Source organism: Leguminivora glycinivorella, chromosome 23 (genome assembly GCF_023078275.1).
Source record: "Leguminivora glycinivorella isolate SPB_JAAS2020 chromosome 23, LegGlyc_1.1, whole genome shotgun sequence".
In the NCBI taxonomy this organism is placed as follows: Eukaryota; Metazoa; Arthropoda; class Insecta; order Lepidoptera; family Tortricidae; genus Leguminivora; species Leguminivora glycinivorella.
The window spans coordinates 13,205,113-13,230,782 of record NC_062993.1 but is presented as its reverse complement, the minus strand read 5'-3'; the positions used below and the strand labels follow the sequence as shown (position 1 = coordinate 13,230,782).

The window sequence follows — 25,670 nt, the reverse complement described above, 5'->3', positions numbered from 1 at the left end:
TAAGTTGTATTTTCTTCATTTTATTATTGTCACTGCATAATGGCTACCGAAATAAAATGCAAAGAATTAATAAAGAAACGCGCTTCAATTAAGGCGAAGCTTACACAGTTTATTGCTTATTTAAATACTGCTAAAACTTGCGAACGACTTAGTGATTCGCAGTTAGTGGAATTAGACATGCGCATTAAAAAATTAGATGATTCGTACAATTCTTTTGATAATTACCAGAGCGAATTGGAGATGCTGGTTGAGGATCCTGCTGAGCAGTATGCTGAGCGCGAGCTGTTCGAGCGGTCTTACTACAAAGAGATTGCCGCCGCTCGGGAGCTGGTGGACAGGCATCGCAGCCAACACGCCAAGGAGGTTCAATCCGAGGTAGGCTCCAATGAATGCCCAACGGTAGTGTCTAATAAACACGGTAATGTAAGGTTGCCAAAAATCAATTTACCACATTTCAGCGGCGGCTATCAGAATTGGCTGGAGTTTAAAGACATTTATGTTTCCTTAATTCATACTGAGACAAGTATCGACAACATAAACAAGTTTCACTACCTGCGCGCCTCTCTTCATGGAAGCGCGGCCTTGGTGATTAGGAGTTTAGACTTTAAGGGCGATAACTACGATGCCGCTTGGAAGCTCCTTTGTGAACGATACGACAATAAACAGTTGCTTGTCAACAATCACGTCCAGGCACTGTTTAATGTTGAGCAAGTGCATAAAGAGTCCAGCGTGGCGTTGCGACAGATTGTTGACAACACAAAAAAGAATTTAAATGCTTTAGCGACTCTTGACCAGCCAGTACAACACTGGGATACATTAATTATCCACATCATGGCTGCCAAATTAGACGGAGTCACAAGCAGGGAATGGGAGGAACATAGGAATCAGCTGACCAACCCTCCTGCACTCAGTGATTTCATAACCTTTCTTAGCAATAGATGCAATCTTTTGGAAACCTTAGAAGAAGCCAAACATAATAGGGCTAGGACGGACACGTTCGGCAACAACAAATCAAAAAGCCTTGTGGCTTCAACAAGTAACGTCAGTAAGCCTAAAACTTATAACATAACTTGCCCCTTATGTAATAAAGCTCACTACGTCTTTAACTGCGACACTTTCAGGGCTTTGCCAGTGGAGCAACGGATGCTCAAGGCCAAGGAGTTTAAAGTGTGCCTAAACTGCTTACGCCCCGGGCATAACGAGGGTAAGTGCAAACTTAGTCACTGCAAATATTGCAAGACCAAGCACAACACACTTCTTCACGTCCATGCTGAACCTAATAGGGCCACGTCAGAGCACATAGCCTTTTCTGCGAATGCCCACGATGATGACGAGTCCGAACACGTCTTGCTTTCAACAGCCCTAGTCAATGTACGCGATAGTGGCGGTAAATTGCATAGCGTTAGGGTCTTATTAGATAACGGCAGTACATCTAACTATATAACTCAGGACTTAGCTGAGAGGCTTAAACTGCCACTTAAAAATAAAAATTCAACTGTCACCATGCTTGAAAAGCATGAATCAAATATAACCCAGTCATGCTCTCTTAAATTGGAGTCTTCCGATGGAGGTTTTAGCACTGACATAAAGTGCAGCATATTGTCCGATATTACGTCACCAATACCTCATACTTACATTGACGTAACGAACATACCTATGCCTTCGGGAATTCGACTCGCCGATCCTTCATACACCGAACCTGCTGACATTGAAATTCTTCTTGGGGCTAAGATGTTCTGGAGAGTTCTCGGCAGTAATCGCATCATGTTTGGCGAAGACGATCCCTTCCTCGTAGAGACAAAGCTAGGTTGGCTCTTAGTAGGCGCCATAGATCAACCTACCTCTGTCAAACCAGTTTGCTTGTTCGTGAATGACAAGCAAACTGACTCGTCTCTTACAAAGTTTTGGGAGCTTGATACTATATCCCCAAAACATGATTTCACACCGGACGAAAACGTATGTGAAGAGCTCTTCAATAAAACCACCAAGAGAGATGAAGATGGGCGCTTCGTAGTCACTGTTCCTCTTAAGGAGTCTCCCGATGTCTTAGGAGACTCATTTGGAATGGCCAAGCGTAGGTTTTTATCGCTCGAACGTAGGTTAGATAGGGATTCTGTATTAAAGGAACGTTACGTAAAGTTCATGGAGGAATATGAGGTTTTGGGTCACATGAGTGAAATTCTGCCTTGCAGTTCATTGCCGTCATATTATTTGCCCCACCACGCCGTATTAAGAGAGTCTAGCACGACTACTAAGCTTCGGGTGGTCTTCGACGCGTCAGCTGCCACTACGTCGGGGAAATCGTTTAACGACATCCAACTTATTGGACCTCGGGTTCAGGAAGACTTATTTTCCATCTTACTACGGTTTCGCCAACATAAATATGTAGTGTCAGCTGACATCGAAAAAATGTACCGGCAAATCCTTGTGGACAATGATCAACGTCAACTTCAGTTGATCTTATGGAGGGCAGACCCATCTAAGCCGCTTAAAATTTATTCTCTTAACACCGTGACTTACGGGACGTCATCTGCTCCTTTTCTTAGCACACGGTGCCTCTTGCAGCTCTCACAAGAGTCTAGTCACAAACAAACACAGGACGCCATCGCTAGGGACTTTTATGTAGATGATTTCCTGTCTGGCTCTAATTCTGTAGAAGAGTCTGTGGCACTGTGTCGTAATGTAACAGATACGCTTAAAACTGCCCAACTTCACTTGCGTAAATGGCAGTCTAATAAAAAGGAGATTCTTCAGGCTGTTGGTGAGGATCCATGTCAAAAAGAATGTGTAGATTTCAGCGAGAACGAGCTGTCTAAAACATTGGGTCTTAATTGGAAATGCGCTCAAGACAGTCTTACGTTTCGCATAGACATCTCGTTGCCAAAGGTAGTTACTAAAAGACACATTCTTTCAGCCATAGCCCAAATCTTCGACCCTCTAGGATTAGTAACGCCTTGTATAGTGCAAGCAAAAATATTAATGCAGAAACTGTGGGTGAACAAATGCTCCTGGGATGATCCTCTTACAGGAGACATACTTACATCCTGGGAACATTTCGTAAAATCTCTGCCTTATCTTAATCATATTCATATACCTCGCTGGGTCATATGCGATACTCCTACGGCTGTTGATTTTCACGTTTTCACTGATGCCTCGGAGAAAGCATACGGAGCTTGCCTGTACGTCCGCTCCGTGGCCGGGGATGGCTCAGTGAGTGTTCATCTACTAGCGTCTAAAAGTAAAGTTGCGCCAATTAAGGCCACAACTATACCTCGTCTTGAGCTTTGCGGGGCCTTATTAGGTGCAAGACTATATAAAAAGGTTCTTGAGTCACTTACCCAGAGACCAGATCATTGCGTGTTTTGGTGTGACTCGATGATAGTCATGGGTTGGTTATCGTCATCACCTTCTTCATTGCGTCCTTTCGTAAAAAACCGGACATCAGAGATCCAGGAAAGCACCAATGCCGCTAGTTGGCGCTACGTGCCCTCAAAAGAGAATCCTGCAGATCTGGTGTCTCGAGGTTTAGGTGCCGACCTCATAATGAACTGTTCGTTATGGTGGTCGGGGCCATCCTTCTTGAAGCAGGACATGGCCTACTGGCCGACTGCTCCAAGATCTGGTAACCAGTCTCAACTGCCAGAGATAATACCAGCTAAATCGTTTGTCGCATGTCCCGCACCTGATAACTCTTGCAATCCGATAGATACCTTAATTAAAAACAAATCATCCTATTCAACCTTGCAACGTGTAATAGCTTATGTGCTTAGATTCATCCACAATTGCAAAAAAGAAAATACAAGAAAAACTGATGGTCTTAGCCTCCTTGAGCTAGAATCGGCTTCAGCTGTACTTCTTCGTACGTCTCAAAAGGATTCCTTTCCTGATGAGTACGAACTTCTTAAAACAGGTAAACCATTACCAAAGAAAAGCCGACTTAGCTCGCTGGCGCCATTCTTCGATTCAGGACTTATCAGAGTCGGAGGCCGACTCGTCAACTCATTTTATGACTATGGCACAAAGCATCCCATAGCCATTTGTAGCAAGCATCATGTAACAAAGCTACTTTTTAAAATGTTTCATTTACGTCTTCTTCACGCGCCTCCTCAGTTACTTTTAGCAACTATAAAACTTAATTACTGGCCGCTTGGAGGAAGAAACTTGACAAAACGGGTTGTCCATACTTGTCTCAGATGCGTCAGGTTAAAAGGTGAAACAGTGCAACCAGTTATGGGTAACTTGCCGAAAGAAAGGTTGCACCTTGAATATCCGTTCCTTGAAACAGGCACCGATTATGCCGGTCCAATTCTTATAGCTGACCGCAAAGGTAGGGGATGTAGGCTCGTAAAGGCCTACATTTGCATATTTGTGTGTTTAGCATCCAAGGCACTTCATTTGGAGCTTGTTTCGGATTTAACCAAAGAGGCTTTTATGGCCGCTCTAAACCGATTTATTGGCCGTCGTGGCAAGCCAAGAGTAATATTCTCCGATAACGGCACGACCTTTGTTGGCACTTTCAATGAGCTCTCCAATCTTTTGAAACAAGACTTTGCGAAAGATATGGCTGACGCTCATATCAACTTCTCGTTCATCCCAGCATACACACCTCACTTCGGAGGTATTTGGGAATCTGCTGTAAAGTCGGTAAAGTACCACCTGCGACGAACCTTAGGTCTTACACATCTCACTTACGAGCTATTGGCAACGTGCTTAGTTAAGATCGAAGCGATTTTAAACTCACGTCCTCTTACGCCACTTTCTAATGATCCCTCTGATCTAACCTTCTTAAGCCCAGCTCACCTTTTAATTGGAAGGCCCCTCACGTCCTTGCCTTATCCTCATGTCATGGACCGGAAGATCACCTCACTTCAAAGGTACCAACGTATTGAGTTCCTGAAACAGCACTTCTGGAATCGGTTCTCCAATGAATATGTAAGCAGCCTGCAACAGAGAACCAAATGGCAGAGCTCAAAGGGCACACTTCACGTCGGAACCATGGTCGTCATCAAGGACAAAACCTTACCGCCTCTTATGTGGCTCCTTGGCCGCATCATCCAAGTGCTGCCTGGCAGAGATGGCATCGCACGAGTAGCCGACATAAAGACGAAGAAGGGAGTAATTCGTCGAGCCTTCAACACGATTTGCCCTCTGCCCATCCAAGACCTTGAAGACCCAAGCTCTTCAACGCCGGGAGTACATGTTGGCGACAGATCCGCCGACACCTCGAATTAACTCCCCAGCAACAGCGATGACGTCCACCGTCGCGTCACCGGACCGGTTACCGGCGACGGGAACGAACGGCCGGCCCGCGGGGGACGGCAGAACAAAAATTCGCTCGCTTAACGCGCTACCCATGTCGCGCCGCGTCAAAAATAATTGTTAAATATAATATAATCTTTGTATTGAAGAACCAGTAATTAAAATAGTGTTTACAGTCCGCTATCGTTTCACTCAGCAGTCTAGATATCCTGGATTCAAGCATACCTAACACACGAACTAGGCACTAGACGCAACAATACTGTTAAGTCTAAAGTGTGACAGACAACGTCAATGACAACAATAATGGCGTACATTGAAGCTAATATTTATTTTGTATGAAAAATTAAAAATTTAAAGACTTCATATTTTTTAAAAGTCACTGAACAAATGTTGATCAGTATAAGGAGAATAGCCTACAGTTCAATTCTTCGCCTTTGTTACAGGCCCCACTCTGTATAGACGTTTTATCAAAAAAAATTGTTATGTTATTTCAGACTTCCACCACAAAATATCATACAATAAACGTTTCCTTGACTTTACGGTATCGAGCAAAGTAAGTTAAAAAAAAACATGTTAGAGAAGTAATATATGGAGTAAGTAATATATGGAGTCCATATTATGGACTAAGAGCCCAAAGACGCCACACCGTCCTCATTTTCTTTCATGCCTTTTTTTTCTCAAGGACGAAACTTTAGGATAATGTAGAGTTCGTATCGACGTTTAATGTCTGTTTATTACCTAGTTCCTGTTGGCCATTTTTTTTCTATAAGGTTTAAAAAAAAAAACACTAACTTTCCTTAAATTCTCAAGGCGGATTTTTATATATGTGCTAGAAAATACTGTTAGGGGTTGATAATTATTCCAAAGTTTCATCCTTGGCGGCTCTGGCCCCGTAGCCGAATGGCATTTCTCCGACGCCAAACGAAAGCGATACGCCGCTGGCTCTGTCGCGCCAATACGCAAGCGCGATAGAGATAGATATCTACTAGCGCTTCGTTTCGTGAGCGTTTCGTGAGCGATTGTGCCATTCGGCTAGCCACCCTGGGCTCTTAGGTAGGAGGGATGGGGGGGTACTGATTTTGTTCCGTACTCTCTTGAAAATACTTGAACTACACGAATTTTTAGAAGGTTTATTCATTTTCTGGAAATAAAGTCTCAGACTTGGAAAGGGAATGGCCTCAGATGTCAATATCAATAAGATAGGGCTGAAATGGGGCTCAAGCTGGATTTAGAAAGGGCAGGGCAAAGAAGGAAAGGATATGAACAGACCAAAGAAACTAGCGGAGTTAACATGTGATAACCTTAACCACATAATTAAAATTTTGAATAAACCCCCGACAGTGGGGTTTCATGAAACATGGCTAAGAACACTTCCGACTAACTCAGCTTTGAAACAAAAAAAAAACTGAATATAAATCGGTTCATCCGTTCGAGAGCTACGATGCCACAGACAGACAAACAGACAGACTGACAGACAAACAGACAGACACACGTCAAACTTATAACACCCCGTCGTTTTTGTGTCGGGGTTAAAAATAATTGGGACTTTTGCAAAAAACACAAGTTACACATAAAACATTATTTATAAATAGTCGTACTGTTTTAAGTCAAATTTGGACAAAGGAAAGATGTTATGGCAAATACCTCTCTCAAATTCATCCATGCATCCCTATACATTGAAGTCTGCTACCAGCTTCCGTCAAAGGCGTTAAGGTCATCACGCCATCTGGCGAGGTTTACCGTTTATACCTCTGCCACACACTCGACGAGCGGCGTGGGAAGTAGCGAGAGAAGTAGGCAGAGGCATAGTGTGGCCGCGCTACTCGTCATGCCGCTCGTCATGCTCCTCGTCATGCCCACCGTTCCATATTTTGTCGGTTTTTAGGCGCTAGTCAAAGGGCCGGCAACAACCTAGTGCAATTATCGCGCGAGTAGGGCAGTGTGGGGCCGGAGAGGGCAACATCGCGGCAGCGCGAGGAGCATAGTGTGGCTGAGGTACTAGATGTTACGATATTCCAAAAACTTTACAATAGATAGATAGATAGAATACTCTTTATTGGCACACCTCAGCAAAAGATACAGTGGATACAAAACAAATGATTATAAATAGAGGCAGACAACAGGTGCTCTTATCGCTAAAGAGCGATCTCTACCAGACAACCTTTGGGTAGCGGAAACAATAACTCTAAAATACAATTATAATAACTCTAAAATTTTACTAAAACCTTGTATTCATAACTTAACAAAAATAGCTAGGAAATAAAAAAAAAATACTAAATTACATTTTTACAAGCTTTTGTTCAACTTGCCTTGTTAGTATTTTAGTTGGAGACAAACGTAGAAGCTAAATTTGACCCACTTCCCGGTTTCCGATTGAGCTGAAATTTTGCACACATGTAAATCACGTGGCAATGCAATATTATGGTATCATAAAGCTGATCTGATGATAGAGCAGAAAGGTGAATGGTCATAGGAACTTCTGTTATGAAACGTCGTATCCCCAACGAGTAACGCCGTGTCCTGCGTGGGCGACCGTCGCCGTCGCGTCTCATACTTCCATATCGATAAGGTTTGATTTCATATGCGTCGCATCGCCGTCGCGCGACCATCGCGTGACCGTCGCCCATGCAAGCCACGGCGTAAGAGGTTTTTGTAGATGACTGCTGAAAGAAAGGTACAGTCGGCGATTAAAGCTTGCGCCAAAAACGTTTTTTTTATGAAAAAAAAACTTATTTTCATAATTTTGCTCTAAAATCCGCATTCTGATATGTATTTATTATTATTGCTTAAACTTCAAATAATAATATGTAGGTATAATTAGAAGTTTCTCCGTCGTTTTCAAGGTATCTATCTCAAAAGATATCGCCTCCAATATTCAATGTTGACAGTGACCTTACAGACTTAATTGGCCAATTCTTTCCACTTTTTCAGATGTACTGAACTCTAAAAAGGGCAAAGGCCATCACACTGCAGTTATTAAGAAGCTGGTTGTTGTAAAAAATATAAAAAAAAAACTGATAAACCGGCGGATAAATTCACATACATAATCTGACTCCTAATTTTTCCAAAAGATATTGTATTTACATAAAGTTTAGCAACTAAAGTGTTGAAACAAAAAAACAGTTAGGTTGCCAGTCCATCGCCTGTACCACTTATAATCCATTATCACATAGTTAACTTCTACCAAAGCCACGGACATGTGAAAAGGATAGTATTTATTTTATTCGAGCTTTTTTTTTGATAAATATAATTATGATCCTGCAGGCACTTAACTCCCTGTCATATTTGATTGTGCCAAAGACTTTTCCGATTTTTTGTGTCCTGGATTTCATAAAACGATTCTTAACACAGGGACAAATAATAATATTCTTGCCAGTAAGATAAAAAATTACCACCAAATCCGCAAGATGGCGAAGACCAAAACACCACTAATACGGATAACTTGTATTCAGTTAACATATAAATATTTCCTAGTAATATATCAAGGAAATCCCTCGTAGCTTCCTGACGTGAGGATTACAGCTAACCAACATAAATCGTACAAGGATCTGATATAATTTATAAGGCTGTACGCGATGTGCCAACTCTGGTGTACAGTCATCGTCATAATTATAGACGGTCAGCAAAATCTTGGCACGAAAAAGGCGGCAAATTGAAATAATGTAGGCTCAGCGGCCAATTGTTTTCATAAAACTTTGCTTGACGTTGGTGGAATCATCAACGAGCTATACTTGAAAATTGATTAAAAATGTAGAGGTGAGGGTTAATTCCCATACAAAATTTGAATTTTGCGCCTCTTTGCAGTTTGCAGTGCCAAGATTTGATAGCGCCTGATAACAAATTAAGGCAATTATTCAATTTGAGCAAAATGTATAGGTACATCAATTATCAGGCGATGCGATATAAATTTTTAACAGCGGGCCTACGCATTTATTGTAGCCTATCATTGGTCTGTGAGCCTATCTTATCAGTGTGTCCTTGTCGCACTTTTTGTAAGGTACAGAGGGACTAGATTTTTTTCCGTTTTTTTTTTCGTATTATTATATAGATACTAGATAGTGTCCAGCAAGCCGCAATATGGCCCGTGTTTTCAATGGATACATATGATGCTCAAGTTAATAGTGTACCTACCTAAAACATTAAAAAAAAACGATGATTTGAAAGTTGTTACCTTAAAGTTAGACCTATGAAAGTTATAAAATAATAATAATTATAATAAAATCTTTTATTTCGGACAAACAGGGTATCCATAGAAAGTTAGTAAACATGCCGAATCTTAATCTAGTGTTAGTATTTGTAATATATCTAAACTTATGTGTATTAACTTATAATATTATTCTTATATTTCGTATACACTACACTTTTAATCTGCTTGGTCCAGTGCAAGATCGGACAGTCGAACCTATCAGCGATTCTTTTAAAATGATGTGTGTGTGTGTGTGTGTAAAAACAAATAAATAAGAAAAGGTTTTTGTAGCTTACGTGTACTTGCAAGGACGTCGCTCCCATTTTATTAATAAAACCCTTTTCGAAGATCAGAAGATAAGAGCATATTGTGTCTCACTGTCAACAGAATTAAACTCGACACGTATATATTATTATTTGGAAACAATAACATACTGAACAGAATATAACAGTAACACAACATGTCACGAAATAAAGTGGTTGATATTCGTAAAATCCCGGAGGACTTCTGTACCAATACCACAAGTTTTTGAACGTTCGAATGGTGGAAAGTGAACAGCGCCTCCAAACGGTGGCTTACTAGAACCAAAAATTACCTCTATATAGGTACATCTTCCGTTACGCTTACGCTATCAAGTAACGTGTCATAAAAAGTCAGGCTGAAACAGCCTAAAAGTAGCCTAATAGAAAATAAAATAAAAAAAACCGGCCAAGAGCGTGTCGGGCCACGCTCAGTGTAGGGTTCCATAGTTTTCCGTATTTTTCTCAAAAACTACTGAACCTATCAAGTTCAAAACAATTTTCCTAGAAAGTCTTTATAAAGTTCTACTTTTGTGATTTTTTTCATATTTTTTAAACATACAGTTCAAAAGTTAGAGGGGGGGGACGCACTTTTTTTTCCTTTAGGAGCGATTATTTCCAAAAATACTAATATTATCAAAAAACCATCTTAGTAAACCCTTATTCATTTTTAAATACCTATCCAACAGTATATCACACGTTGGGGTTGGAATGAAAAAAAATATCAGCTCTCACTTTACATGTAGGGGGGGTACCCTAATACAACATTTTTTTCCATTTTTTATTTTTGAACTTTGTCGGCGTGATTGAAATACATATTGGTACCAAATTTCAGCTTTCTAGTGCTAACGGTTACTGAGATTGTCCGCGGACGGACGGACGGACGGACGGACAGACATGGCGAAACTATAAGGGTTCCTAGTTGACTACGGAACCCTAACAATATTACATATTAGAAATCAGATTTGAGACTGACAAGTTACAATAGTGAAGTTATTGGTTGTTGAAGCATCCAGATTGACAATGATAGATGCGAAACTGGTCGTATCCAGGCCTCATAGCCGAATGGCATTTCTAAGACGCGAAACGAAAACAAAACGCCGCGAAACGTAGTCTGGCTCTGACGCACGAATACGCAAGAGCGATAGAGATAGATATCTACGAGCGTTTCGTTTCGTGAGCGTTTGTGCATTCGTCTTCACACGCAGATCTCATTTTTGACATGTATTGAGATAACAATACTGTAAGTGCCTATAATTAAGTAAAACCATAACATACATTATAAAAAAATAATAAAATAACATTCATTTATTTCAGAAAAAAAAATCCATATTATCATACATATTTAAACATTAAAATTATTCAAATTTATTTTATACATTTCAACATTAAATAACAATTATTACATTTAAAGTAATATAACAATATTAAATACAAGTTAAATCATTATTACCTATATGTATCTCTGTCTCATATAACTAAATTAAGACTGTATGAGAGAGAGAGACAGGGGGGGGGGGGAGAGAGAGAGAGAGAGATGAGGTGAAGATCAATAGAGAGATATTTAAGAAAAAGACATGTTGCACCGACCCGAAATAATCAATAAGTCCTTCTCTTCCATACCTCTCTATCGCTCGTCATCTCATAATTTTTTTGGTTCTGTTCTGTTTTATATCAAGCAAACAATGATTAATAAAATTAAGTCTGAAATGGTAGGTGCACATACTGTTTCAAAACAGTATACTATGGCAACCTAGAGGAAAAATTCATAATATCAAAAGCACCCGAGGCGTCTTTCAAAGGTTCAGAACAAAGGTAAATGCGCGAAATTGTCAAATGTCGTACGAATGTCTTTTTCACCCGCGTTTCGGGCGGTATTAAAATAAATAACGGTTGGTTTGTATTTTATTTACATAAAAGTTTTATATAATCAGTTTGTTCAAATATTTGATCAGTTTGTTTCGCTAGATTTTGTTAACGAAATTTTGAGATCAAAAGTTAATATGTAGGTATGTATAATAAGCGCACTGTATAATCTCAATACTAAGAGATTTTGCACACCAATATAACTTTTTAACATAAAATTTGTTTTCCTGCAATTAAATAAATTATTATTTAAAAATATTTTAAGAGGGTTACTCACGTATTAAGTCGATATTCTGTCTGTCTGTGTCTCACGGAAGCTTTTTAGATTATTATTCTTGTTAACATTTGTTATATGTGTTCTATGTAATTTGAGTGTACAGTCGAATACACTTTTTTTTTTTAATTACCTACCTACAAGTTTTTAATCTAAAATTATACTGACATTTTAAAGATTACAATTTATAATATTCCGACATATTAAATTTTGCCTCCCCTCGCATTTTGATAGATGGTTTGTCAATCGATTTAAGGTTACGCCATTACAGGCCCCTAGCCGAATGGCATTTCTGCGAACGACCACAAATCACCGAAATGGCACAGAAATGTAGTCTAGCTCTGTCGCGTCAATATGCAAGAGCGATAGAGATAGATAGCTACGAAAGCTATTATCGTGAGCGTTTGTGCATTCGACTATAGGTAGGTAAGCACAAGTGACGTAAGTCGCAAATTTCAGGTAGGCTTTAAACGTTTTCCTTGTCGGAGCTATTAGTTTTTTTTTCTAATCAATCATTTTTCCCCTAAAAGACATCTTGCGCTACCTGCTTTTACTTAAGGGGAAAGGGGACTACCGCTTTGTCATACAAATGTAGGCCTAAATTTGGACATATTTATGGACGTGATACATTAATGTCATTAATTTTATATTTTATTTATTTATTCTGGTCCATGCAGGCGTTAACATGTGCATCCTGCCTAACCAAACCAAACTTGGTCATTGACAGAAGACCAAAAGTCCCGACTCAAGATTTGTCAGCGAGCAATGGAGCGCAGCATACTTGGAGTCCGTAGAATCGATCGGATAAGGAACACGGAGCTGCGCTCCAAAACAGGTATCGCAGATGTTGGTGTGAAGGCAGCCAAGCTCATTGTGGGATTGGGCGTGAGTCAGTCGGGAGTGTTCTTATTTTGTGATTGACTCCAAAATTATGACACAGTCATCAGTCATCTAGAGATTCTAGAGAGATGAATGAGGATAACATTTGTATGGAAAGGAGTTTTCCAAAGCGGCAATTAATTTTTATTATATAAGGTCCTAATTTATTAGATGCAGATATTTTTACAGCTGATAGTACTCGGTTTCTGGAGTATATTAAACCGTGAAACATTACAGCTTTTACGATGTTTTTTTGGAGAAAACGGAAAAACAAATTTGCTACGTAAAAACACCCTGTTTATGTGATTATTGAATGAAAACTCATTGAACAGATTCTAGTACCTCTTTTACGTACCACTTAACTGTAACTGGCCACTTCAATGACATGTGCAGTTTTCCCGCCTAACCTTTACGACATTTACAACAAACAATTGTTGACATGACAGACAGTGTTATTGTGACATGTGATAATGCACATGATGATTTTTTTAGACGAAATTATAATTATTTTTTTTTAGGAAAATGAAATCAAAAAAGTTACATGAAAAGATTTCTTAATTTATATTTAAAGTTAATTATTTTAATGTAAACTATCATGTGTTAAAATCTCTGCAACTAATAAATTAGGACCTTATATATAGAATAGATGAACTTTATTCAAAAAGGCTTAATTTAAGCAACTAATAACACTAACATAATAAACATAATTGAATTAAAGCGTAACTGAAAAGGTCTCCACTCAGCTTCGTACTAAGGGACCCTGGAGGACCCTGGTGATGCTGGTCTTCCGTGAAGACCCTTCCGAGAGAGTGCAGCTACAAACTATACAAAACAAATCATATTATATAATATTGTCTTCGGTTACCGCGATAGTTACTCATGAAATAAAACTATGGAAACGGATTAAATCGCGTATAATGAATTTAAAATACATCCCGACGTTTCGAATTCTTTACAGCGTTCGTGGTCAACGGGTGACTGAGGAAAAATTAAAATGTGCAAAAGCTACCCACTTACAAGAAATATTAACTAACCATGACCACAAATAATATAGATTTCTAAGGCAGGTTCACACACTATTAATAAAGCTAGTTATACAATATTCAAAAAATTTTACCATTACTCTGTTAAAAAAAAAAAAAAATTAACCAATTAATCTACACAAAATTGACAAAGAAACAAACTGCAAATGTCCAACACCATACAACACAAATGCCTCACAGCCTTCGTCGTGCTTGTTCCATTATCAGATGTACTACTGGATCCCAAGCCGGTGGTAAAAATAAAACTGTTTACCAAACTCTCTTCATTTCAAGAACTCACATGAGAAACTTGTTTATTTTAAGATTACAATTATCCCCATTTGTATTGGAAATCTTAAATTGTAATATGAAAAGTTTTGGCACATCAGCCGGCCTAGCCGATGTGACAATCGTTAATGCTACGTGGCTATTGAAACGCAGTCTGTCTCTGTCATGACACTACAGAAGACTGTTAGTGCGTTTTCAAATTTTCCGATCCGATATCGGATGTATGACCGATATCCCATACATTTAAGCCGCCATCTTTGATTTTTGCCTTTGAATCATAGGTTACATGCCGTCCTTTTTCTTCACGCTGGAGAAAAAAGGAGGCATACAGACCTATGATGATATTTCTATGATAAACATATAATAGTGGACTGCGTTTTGATCGGCGTCTAGCGACAATCAATCAATCAATCAATTATTTATTCGTGATAACAATGATTGTCATTTCGGCTTGGCCGGGAGAAGAGTGAAAGGGTGAACTAGATATGACGACGACGACGACTGGTCTGGCCTAGTGCGTAGTGACCCTGCCTGCTACGCCGCGGTCCCGGGTTCGAATCCCGGTAAGGGCATTTATTTGTGTGATGAGCACAGATATTTTTTCCTGAGTCATGGATGTTTTCTATGTATATAAGTATTTGTATATTATATATATCGTTGTCTGAGTACCCACAACACAAGCCTTCTTGAGCTTACCGTGGGACTCATAAATCTGTGTAAGAATATCCTATAATATTTTTTTATTATTATTTATTTATTTATGATACGTTTACGAAACGTAAGCGATTGTGACGTTGTCTAGGTATTATACCAGCTGGCTTTTGTAGCTTTCTCTCGTTTATTGTGGGTTCTCAAAGAAAGTTTATTCGCTCGTTAGTTTCACATTTTACAAATTGAAGTTACAAAGAAGTTAGAGATAGATATTATATTCTACAAAGTAATTACAAACAGGTGTAAACGATACAATAAGAGAATTTATCGTGAGCGAAGCCGCGGGAAAAGTAAAAAACCGGCCAAGAGCGTGTCGGGCCACGCTCAGTGTAGGGTTCCGTAGTTTTCCGTATTTTTCTCAAAAACTACTAAACGTATCAAGTTGAAAACAATTTTCCTAGAAAGTCTTTATAATGTTCTACTTTTGTGATTTTTTTCATATTTTTTAAACATACGGTTCAAAAGTTAGAGGAGGGGGACGCACTTTTTTTTTCCTTTAGGAGCGATTATTTCCAAAAATACTAATATTATCAAAAAACCATCTTAGTAAACCCTTATTCATTTTTAAATACCTATCCAACAATGTATCACACGTTGGGGTTGGAATGAAAAAAAATATCAGCCCCCACTTTACATGTAGGGGGGGTACCCTAATAAAACATTTTTTTCCATTTTTTATTTTTGCACTTTGTCGGTGTGATTGAAATACATATTGGTACCAAATTTCAGCTTTCTAGTGCTAACGGTTACTGAGATTATCCGCGGACGGACGGACGGACGGACAGACGGACGGACGGACAGACAGACATGGCGAAACTATAAGGGTTCCTAGTTGACTACGGAACCCTAAAAAATAAATTTTCTCAAACATGCAATGAAATATTGTCTTTACGTTCCTTAAAATGGGCTGGGAAGTATCGCTTTTTGGGCGCAACAACTCGAGAGGACTGTAAAGGGATTTCATATTATTTTTTAGGCCTAGGCCTGCAAAGTAACTTTTTTAAGTAAGCTGTCAGTACTGTCATGTCACTTTTTTTTTAATTTTTGTGTGACCTGGATACTTGTCACACTTGACGTTTGAGTGTATTTGTATTTTGTCACATAATATATAAAATATTGTCCTTTAGAGCATTTTTTTTTAATTTCATTGTATGTTTGAGAAAAGCACTATACATGCCTCGGCGTGAAAACGGATTCCCGGCCTCGTATCCCTATCCGGCCTCGCTCGCACGATCGCTCGGCCGTATATACCCACTTGGCCGGAAATCCTCATTTTCCCGGCCTCTGATGTAATGTACTATTTCGGAAAGGTAGCAAGCAGAAAATTGGATACATTGAGTCCATGAGGAATTAAAGGATTACAGTTAGGTTTTCCTAAACTTCATTTACCTTCTAGAACCCTCATTTATTAAAAAACAGCAGGTGGTGGAGTTAGCATGCGTAATCAATCTTCAAACAAATACTACTTTAAAGTTACGTTCAAAGAAATCTTAGTTATAGTCCATTGGACTAGAATTCTTATTTCTGCTAAGTTTTCTGGAAAGATACGACAATGTTTTGTTATGACCTGCTTTGGCAAAGATTCTATCTGATTTCCCAAGGGGGTACAAATCGATATTGTTTTGTCTTTCTCGATTCTTGGGTCCTCTTTGTATATATGGAACTGATATTTCTTAATCTTGATACAGTAAAATTTCGGACATTTCAACGACAGTCAGTGTCACGTTGTTGGACTTGTTGGTAGTGATACTACCTCCATAAGTAAAAGATTCCGGAATCGAATCCTGGTAAAGACATTTTTTGTATTTATCATATAACATTTTGTTCCCGAGGTAAGAACATTTTCTTTATAATAACTTCTTATATTTTTAAACAATAAACAAAAGTTATTGGTTTAAAATCTGGAGATCGATTTTCAAATTTCAAACGCACGAACTCGCCGTTCGAAAGTCTGTGGAAAACGACGTTGCGGCGATGCTATTTTTGAAAAAGGACGGCTAGTAATTTTAAAACTAGTGGTAATGACCACTCGTTTTTGATTCTGTTAGTAGAATTTAAATCGCTAGTAGTGGAGATATTATTAAACGAATTTCACGAAATCGAATGGTCGAGATTCTAAAATCGGCCCCCTGTATACAACATAAGATCAAATGTGGCTGGGACAATTTGAGCTAAAACGTCAAAAGTATTTCTTTAAATGTATTCATCGAAACTATTTGTACTTTTATTGTTGATGATATGGGCAACATTTCATGACTTTCAATAGTTTCCATGCCAGTAGAATAATTAGGTATTACTTAATACTAAAAGTGCCAGGACCAAGGCCAAATAAAACCCATTCTGGGTGGCTAGCCGAATGGCACAATCGCTCACGAAACGCTCACGAAACGAAGCGCTAGTAGATATCTATCTCTATCGCGCTTGCGTATTGGCGCGACAGAGCCAGCGGCGTATCGCTTTCGTTTGGCGTCGGAGAAATGCCATTCGGCTACGGGGCCAGAGTTTACCAATACGAAGCCCTTTATCTCACACAAAACAAAAGACAGAATCTGCGTTAGACGGCTCATTAGTTGCTAATTGACTTATCAGAGTGACAGACGGGCCGGGGTATAAAATATTAATAGCGGACGGTCCTCGTACGGGAGAACTGAATGCAAAAATGGGGAGTTATCCAAAATATTGGAACCTTGGTGCGTAATAATAGTATTCTAATAAAATTGTGTGTTTTGAACACATACTTATAAAAAATAATAAATAAATATTATAGGACATTTTAACATAGATTGACTGAGTCCCACGGTAAGCTCAAGAAGGCTTGTGTTCTGGGTACTCAGACAACGATATATATAATAAATAAATACTTATATACATAGAAAACATCCATGACTCGGGAACAAATATCTGTGCTCATCACACAAATAAATGCCCTTACCGGGATTCGAACCCAGGACCGCGACGCAGCAGGCAGGGTCACTACCGACTGCGCCAGACCGGTCGCCATCGCTAATTGTAACGAAAAATGAGACCACATCATTCCATATTTATTATTTATATAGGAATAAACTTACAGGTTCACTAAATGCTATCGAAATTTGAGAAAATTACCATAATTAGAGAATAAGGTATAGGGAGCCATTTGAATTCAAGATTCTAAATTTTTTGCACACATTTCTCAAAAAAAGCATTTCTTTGTTTTCAAAAAACTTTTCGAAAGGCTAAATTGTACTCAAAATTGATAACAGTTAGCCAAAACAATTAAACAGTTTGTCAATTTCTTAAGTTTTTGAGGAGGAAACAGTCGAGAGCCCTCGTTATTAAAGATTTTTTCGCAATATGTAGCTTTCACCTGAGTTGTCCTTAGGGTATTGTTTTTTTCTTTAAATCTAGCCAGTTATCGAGTTAGTCGAGTATATTTACCTAAAAATCCAATTAAAAATCCTAAACTGAAGGGGGGGGGGTATCATCCATTTTAGCATTTTCGCTCCTGTTGCCTCTTAAGGCAAGGCACTAACCGCACTTACCAACTCTGCCGAAGTGAATGAGTCGGATGGGACATAGTCATGAATACTGATGTATTAAACCTCGCCCCGGGGACTCATACAAACTAGTTGCAATTCCAATGACGCAGACATGTTGTAATAGGACACGCAATTGTTTCGAAATCGAAATTCAAGCATCCGTAAACTGTAAAAAGATGAATTCAAATTGACTGACAGTCCAAATATGTATACATAATTATTCATTTAAACATTTTTTCTACTCCCGTATTCGTGAGTTACAAGGTCGTGCATAGAACTTTAAAACCCTACATAAAAGATGTCAGGACAAGTCTATCTAGTCTATACCCTGAAAACATTTAGTAGCAGTAGCACGATATAGCTGTTACAGTTCAGTAAATACATTGCTACCAACTTAACAAACCAATTCGCAGAGTCGAGACTCCTTCGTTTTCTGCTGCGTTCATTGGCGACGCGTCGAATCGCATTCAAATGTATGAGAACTCGATTCAACCTTGTACTATTATATATTCTGTGATTCAACTCGGCTCGATTCGTCTTAGTGGCCAGGCTTCAAAGACAGTTTTATTTTCATGTTTGCACTCAAACTGCATATTCAAGATGGTAGGCGGTCCACTAGATAACTAAGATGACTGAAAGTAGGTATTTGTTGAATTTATAATTTTCTTTCAAAGTAAGTGCTTGGTCGTAGAAAAAGTATTGTATGCAACGGTGTTTAACTGAGTCAAAAAATGCTCGTGGCGTCTTTATTAACAATTTTCGGCTTCGCCTCAAATTGTTACCCACGCCACTCACCTTTTTTGACCTCTTTTAACCACCAGTTGCATAAAATACTATTATTGCAAGTCAGAAAAAGTACACATGGTTGACTGGATGTTTCGTGGTATTCTATAATACCATTAAACGAAATATGGTATGCCACGAAAAATCTCAAGGCTTTTGTAGTGTGTTACAATTAATTTGAATATGTGTTCTTCAATACAAAAAATATTTATTTGTTACTGAGCAATATAATTATATAGTTAAATATTATCTGTGTTAAGTTAATTCAAAAATAAGTAACGGCTTCACGATCATTTATAAAATGTATTAATAAAAAAAAAACAATTTTTTTACATTAAATTTTCGCTACTGACTACTGATAGTTATTTCAAAAAATATTTTTTATATTGAATAACGTGTGCAAGAATTATCGACAAGTATTTTTGCTTACAATAAGAATATTAAGACTGTCATTTTCTTTGAACAATCAAGATAATTCAGAAAACCTTGAATCTCAAATTTACATTTTCACCAGAGTAGATGTAGTTATAAAATTCCTCTTGATCTTGTCTACTTTTCAAAAGATGTTGTTGTCATTGGTGAAACTGAATATCATTTAATACTTAATTTATTTTACTAGTTGATACTCAGCATAAGAAAATGTATTTCGAGTGACATGCAGACAAGACAGTAGATAAACACAAGTTATTTATGACGACCGGTCTGGCGCAGTCGGTAGTGACCCTGCCTGCTACGCCGCGGTCCCGGGTTCGAATCCCGGTAAGGGCATTTATTTGTGTGATGAGCACAGATGATTTGTTCCTGAGTCATGGATGTTTTCTATGTACATATGTATTTGTATATTATATATATCGTTGTCTGAGTACCCACAACACAAGCCTTCTTGAGCTTACCGTGGGCCTCAGTCAATCTGTGTAAGAATGTCCTATAATATTTATTTATTTATTTATTTAAATATTTACTGTAATTAACAGTAATAATTTTACACTATTTATTTATTTACAAGATCAATTTACGCCAATTATACCTGCAATTAATATTTATTAATTAAGTATTTCCTCAAAGAGGTAGATTAGTAACCCGCTAATACATATGCAATACATACATAAATAACCTTCAGTACATAAATGCATCTATCTAAATACATTATTTTTATTTTAAGGTATAGCGGGGTAAATCTCGACTGGGGGTCAATTAGAATAGAATAGAATAGAATAGTTTATTTTCTAAAAGTTTTACAATCTTTAGTTACCAGAGGCCCCCGCACTAGGTTACACCTGTATCGCGGGGAACCAATTACAATTTTGGTATCTGAGTTTCGTTAGGTACATGCAAACTATATCTAAGTTAACACAAACATAATTATATTAAGGCTTATATTCAAATATTCTACACTAGAATTACAGATTGAAAGGTGAGTTGTTAAGTGACTCTATACAAAATTGCTTCTGTCTCTATGTAACTCAGTGACTGGAGTAGTTTTAAAGTCGTATATTTGGCCTCATTTACACTACTGCCTTTTGTAACTAATCCATTTTTTTCATTATTACACTATGATATTGAGTTCTCCACTGAACAAGCCTACCATATATAACCGGTGGACACTCTATATAATGCAAACATTGTAAAACATGGAAAAAATGGACCGGTTACATTTGCCCCGCTTTCGAGATTTGCCCCGCTGTACCTTAGAGTTTTATGTTGCCATTCAATTTATGATTATAAGAGGTCTATTATGCAGAACAAAGTCCACTACAGTTGTTTTATAGAATACCTCTTTGTCACTAAAAAGAGTTGCGCTTTCTTTGCACAAAGGCTGAGTCTGGCGGTGCAGAGAGGAAACGCTGCGAGTGTCCTGGCGACCATGCCAGAGGGAGGTGAATTAGGGGAAGTATTTTATATTTAGTTTTAATTTTAGGTTAAGTTTTAATTGTATTTATGATGTCTGAGGTTTTTTGTTGTATTTTTTGTATGTGTTTTTGTTAATAAATGTATTTGAAAGCAAAAAGAGTTTTAAGAGATCTATTTACACAAAATATCTGTGCATGCGAACAAGTATAGTTCTGCGGTATGCCTGAATTTAAATTACTTACACAATATGTAATCGAAATAGTTTATAACAATGTGATTTGAATTTCTACGTCATAATATTATGTCATTTTGTTGTCCACTTGGGTGCGATTTGATAAAGCTACGAGTATTATATTAGTACCTATATTAAAGTACAAAGTTTATAAAAAAATAAATAAATAAATAAAATAAAATGCATTTATTTCAGACTATTTGAGTCCATAAGTTTGTTAATAAATTTTACAGAGATAAACCTTATAAACTACTGTTAATATCTTAAATTACTAACTTAGAACCTAGACATAAATGTAGCTGAGACCAGTGTTTAATTAAACCACTGTCCCACCTACCTGCAACGACGGCTAGGAGACTGTGGCGGCTGCCGCTCACCCTGCTGAGCGTGGCAGCGCAGCGCTTGCGCAGTGTCGCGTGGAACCCATCCACATGCGCGTCCGCGAACATGCCAGACGCGCTGCAGTACCGCGGCAGCCGCAACAGTACCCTGAACGCGTCATTGTATTGCACGCGCAGGGCGTTAAACGCTTTTTGCGTATACCTAGTCCACAGGCTACAGGCGTACAGTGAGGTACAGTACGCGCGAAATAGTGCTATTTTAACCAGCGCTGTACACCTGCTGAACCTGCGGGCTATCATGTTGGCCCTGATGGCCAGAGCCCTACGCTCTCGTTCCATGTCCGCGTCATCACGCAGGTCATCGGTAACTAAGTGCCCGAGATATTTAAATGTAAATACTCTTTGTAATTGTTCGCCATTCAGGAGAATGGGTGGGATATGAGAAGGGCACTTATTTCCCGCCCTAAATACCATGTACTCACTCTTGAGCACATTGTACTTAAGGCTATGATTTAGAGCGTAGGATTCACACTTCTCAATCAGCATACGCAGGCCACCAACCGAGGGGCTCAGCAATACCATGTCATCAGCATAGCTAATGTTGTTAAAACAAACCTTATCTATGTGACAACCGACATGCATACTGCTAAGCCCACCGATCAGGGCGTCCATATACAGATTGAAAAGCTTGGGAGAGGTTATCCCCCCCTGCCTCACCCCACACTCTAGACCATACTCATCCGACTGCGCACTACCCCACCGAACAGTATTTCGCTGGCTCGCGTACCAACTCCTAAATATGCGTGTGAGTTCCTTTGGAAATTGCACTTCGTCTAGTTTCTTCCACAGTAGTTCATAATTGACAAGATCGAAGGCCTTGGAAAGATCTAAAAAACACGCATATATAGGAGTCTTCCTGCGGGTGTAGTACTCGACGGCCTGCTTTAAACAAACAATTGCACTTTCGGTAGATAGGCCGGCGCGAAAGCCAAACTGAGCATCATTTAATCTTACATATTTGTCCAATTGTGTGTTCAACAGGCCATCGAATACCCTTGCTACAATGGTAGCCAGCGAAATAGGTCGGTAGTTGTTCTTGTTTGATACATCACCCGTTTTATTTTTGACAATAGGTATAACAATTGTTTTTGTCATGAGTGGAGGCAGGTACGAGTGACATATACACAGATTGAAGAACATTGCTAGCACTCGAGGCAGGTGAGACCCAGCAAACCGCAGGTGCTCAACACTGAGACGGTCATGACCTGGGGATTTACCCCTTTTCATTTCCTTTAGTACGCTAGCTACGTCACTAGCGCTAAAACGTACCTGAGGCTTGGTCCCCGTTTCATCAGTGTTAAGCCCCTGCAGCCCCCGGGCCCCACCAGCGGCGGCGCTGTTAGGTTTCACATTGAAATGATTCATAAACATGTTAGCAACACTTTTGTGATCCGATATACCATCAACACTGACAGAGAGTCCAGGCTTAGAATCGAGTTTTTTTGTGACTGTTTATGACTAACCTAGTCCTCATCCAGATTTCCACACATAATTGCAAATATATCAAAATGAATATTTACCACAGTATTTATGCTTGATTTTACAGGAGCATAATTGGCATCTTGGCATCCCGTTTACATGGTTCTGAATCAGCGTGAGCGATATTTTACGTTATGTCAATACCAATTTCAGATCAAAACTTTAACAATTAATAAAATCTGAATCGGCCATCTGACTAATGAAAGTTGTGCCTCCGCAGGCGTTTTTCATTGTTTACCGCCCAACTTCTGAAGGCGATTTGTTCAGTAGATAAGGAGCAATCGGTTACAAAAGCTACAACCAAGAGTTTTTAGGGTTCGGTAGTCAACTAGGAACCCTTATAGTTTCGCCATGTCTGTCTGTCCGTCCGTCCGTCCGTCCGTCCGCGGATAATCCCAGTGACCGTTAGCACTAGAAAGCAAATTTGGTACCAATATGAATATCAATCACGCTGACAAAGTAGTAAAATAAAAAGTGGAAAAAAATGTTTTGTTGAAAAAAAAAACAGTCCCTACTTTACATATGGTCCCTACGATTTTTTTTTCATTCCAACCCCAACGTGTGATATATTGTTGGATAGGTATTTAAAAATGAATAAGGGTTTACTAAAATCGTTTTTTATAATATTAATATTTTCGGAAATAATCGCTCCTAAAGGAAAAAAAGTGTCCCCCCCTCTAACTTTTGAACCATATGAAATAAAACTATGGAAACGGATTAAATCGCGTATAATGAATTTAAAATCCGTTTCCATAGTTTTATTTCATGAGTAACTATCGCGGTAACCGAAGACAATATTTTGAACCATATGTTTAAAAAATATGAAAAAAAAAACACAAAAGTAGAACTTTATAAAGACTTTCTAGGAAAATTGTTTTTAACTTGATAGGTTCAGTAGTTTTTGAGAAAAATACGGAAAACTACAGAACCCTACACTGAACGTGGCCCGACACGCTATTGGCCGGTTTTTTCACATTTAGAATTCATATCGTGAAGGTTAGGGAAAATGTACCAGTATACCATCAACGTAATTTTTGTTTTTCTGAAGTGAAACTTCTGAAATGACTTCTATCTGACAGCGTCATCGAGAAGTATTGGATTATAATGAAAGGGTTTCTTAAAAAGAGAGACCAGGGGCCGATTGCATAAGTTTACTAATAATACTAGGAAATAATACGAGTTACAAGTCAATAATTTACAAGTCGTACTTATTTGTGTTGCATAACAATTTATGGTTTTACTAATAATACAAGAATATTCCCGTTGCATAAATTGCTAATAATATTTCAAAATTACAAGTTATGTGATCTCAATTTACAAGTACTTATATATTCTGTTGCATAATATATTTATTCAAACTTGTAATATTGCTACTAATATTATTTGCGAATTATATAAATTATGAGTAAATTACTTGGATGACTCAAACCTCTGCCTGAGATTTTTTTTTAATTCTACGCGATACGTAAAGCCGGCCACACACACTAGGTTTTGTGTGTCGGATTTGCACGGTTGAACTGTGCGTGTGTGGCCGGCTTAACTAAATTCCTAGGCTGAATGAGTGAAACCTTTGCTTGAAGAATTCGTTCAGCTTTAATTGCTGTCATACGGAACATTTCGTAAAAATGTGCCCGGTTTTCAAAGGCGAAATTGATTCTCTTACTATAAATTTTTCGGTGTCGCCTTTGTAAGATCAATTCCGCATCTTCATCATCAGAAGAATTTAATACGAGGTTCATTTTCGATTACAATACAATTCCAACTCGTCAATATAGACAACTAATATTTAAAAATATGGTGCCCCTGACATACGTAGAAATAATTACAAGTTTGTTCTAATAAATTGTTATTTTACCTTCATTTTGCAACAGAAACTAGTAAAATTCACTAATTATATAAGTTATTAGCAATAATATTTTGCGAGTTGTATTTTTTTACTGGTATTTTATTATGCAACAAAAAAATATAAGTTACAAGTTAAATTACTAATATTATTAGCTTGTAATTAGGTACTTGTATATTTGTATCTTGTAATTTATTATGCAACACAAAAGTACAAGTTACAACCAAAACCACTAATAATATTAGCTTGTACTTTGTTATGCAATCGGCCCCGGGAGGTTAATTCCGCGGCGGAGCGGCGAAAACTGTGGACTTGGCGACAAAGAGGTATCCTGACGTGGTGGTGCTGGCTCTTATGAGTCGTGTTCGGAGAAAAGTACGATCAATGGCTTATTCGTGGCTTGAATAATTATGATCTACATTTAAAATACAGCTCATAATAGTTAAATCAAACATCTTTTAATTTATTTATTTATATTACATTTTGTAAAATAAACGTTTAAGTGTGCCCCATTTTTGGCGTTTTTAATCGCAGCGCTTACGCTTCGAAAGCTTATCGCAGCTCTTTCTATCGCTTTTATGTAGTGGGGCTGCGTTATTATTATCGGATAAGTCCGTTTTCACATTATTCGATCCGATATTGGATGTCGGAAGGGTTTCAGTGGAAAAAAATACAAGATGGCGCCTGTAATGTACGGGATATCGGTCCGACATCCGATTCGGACAGTAAGTAGACCTACGCTGTCACTCCGGTCAATTATTTTCTTTGACGTTTCTGTT

At 38.4% G+C, this 25,670-nt stretch overlaps 1 protein-coding gene across 1 annotated transcript; it reads left to right on the top strand.

Annotated features, from left to right (window-relative positions):
- The first annotated feature begins 39 nt into the window (after positions 1–39).
- Positions 40–5,232, top strand: LOC125238232. Its single transcript, XM_048145506.1, has 2 exons — positions 40–3,622; positions 4,379–5,232. Exons 1-2 carry the CDS (start codon positions 40–42, stop codon positions 5,230–5,232), a joined length of 4,437 nt encoding a protein of 1,478 aa, XP_048001463.1.
- Positions 5,233–25,670: the final 20,438 nt, after the last annotated feature.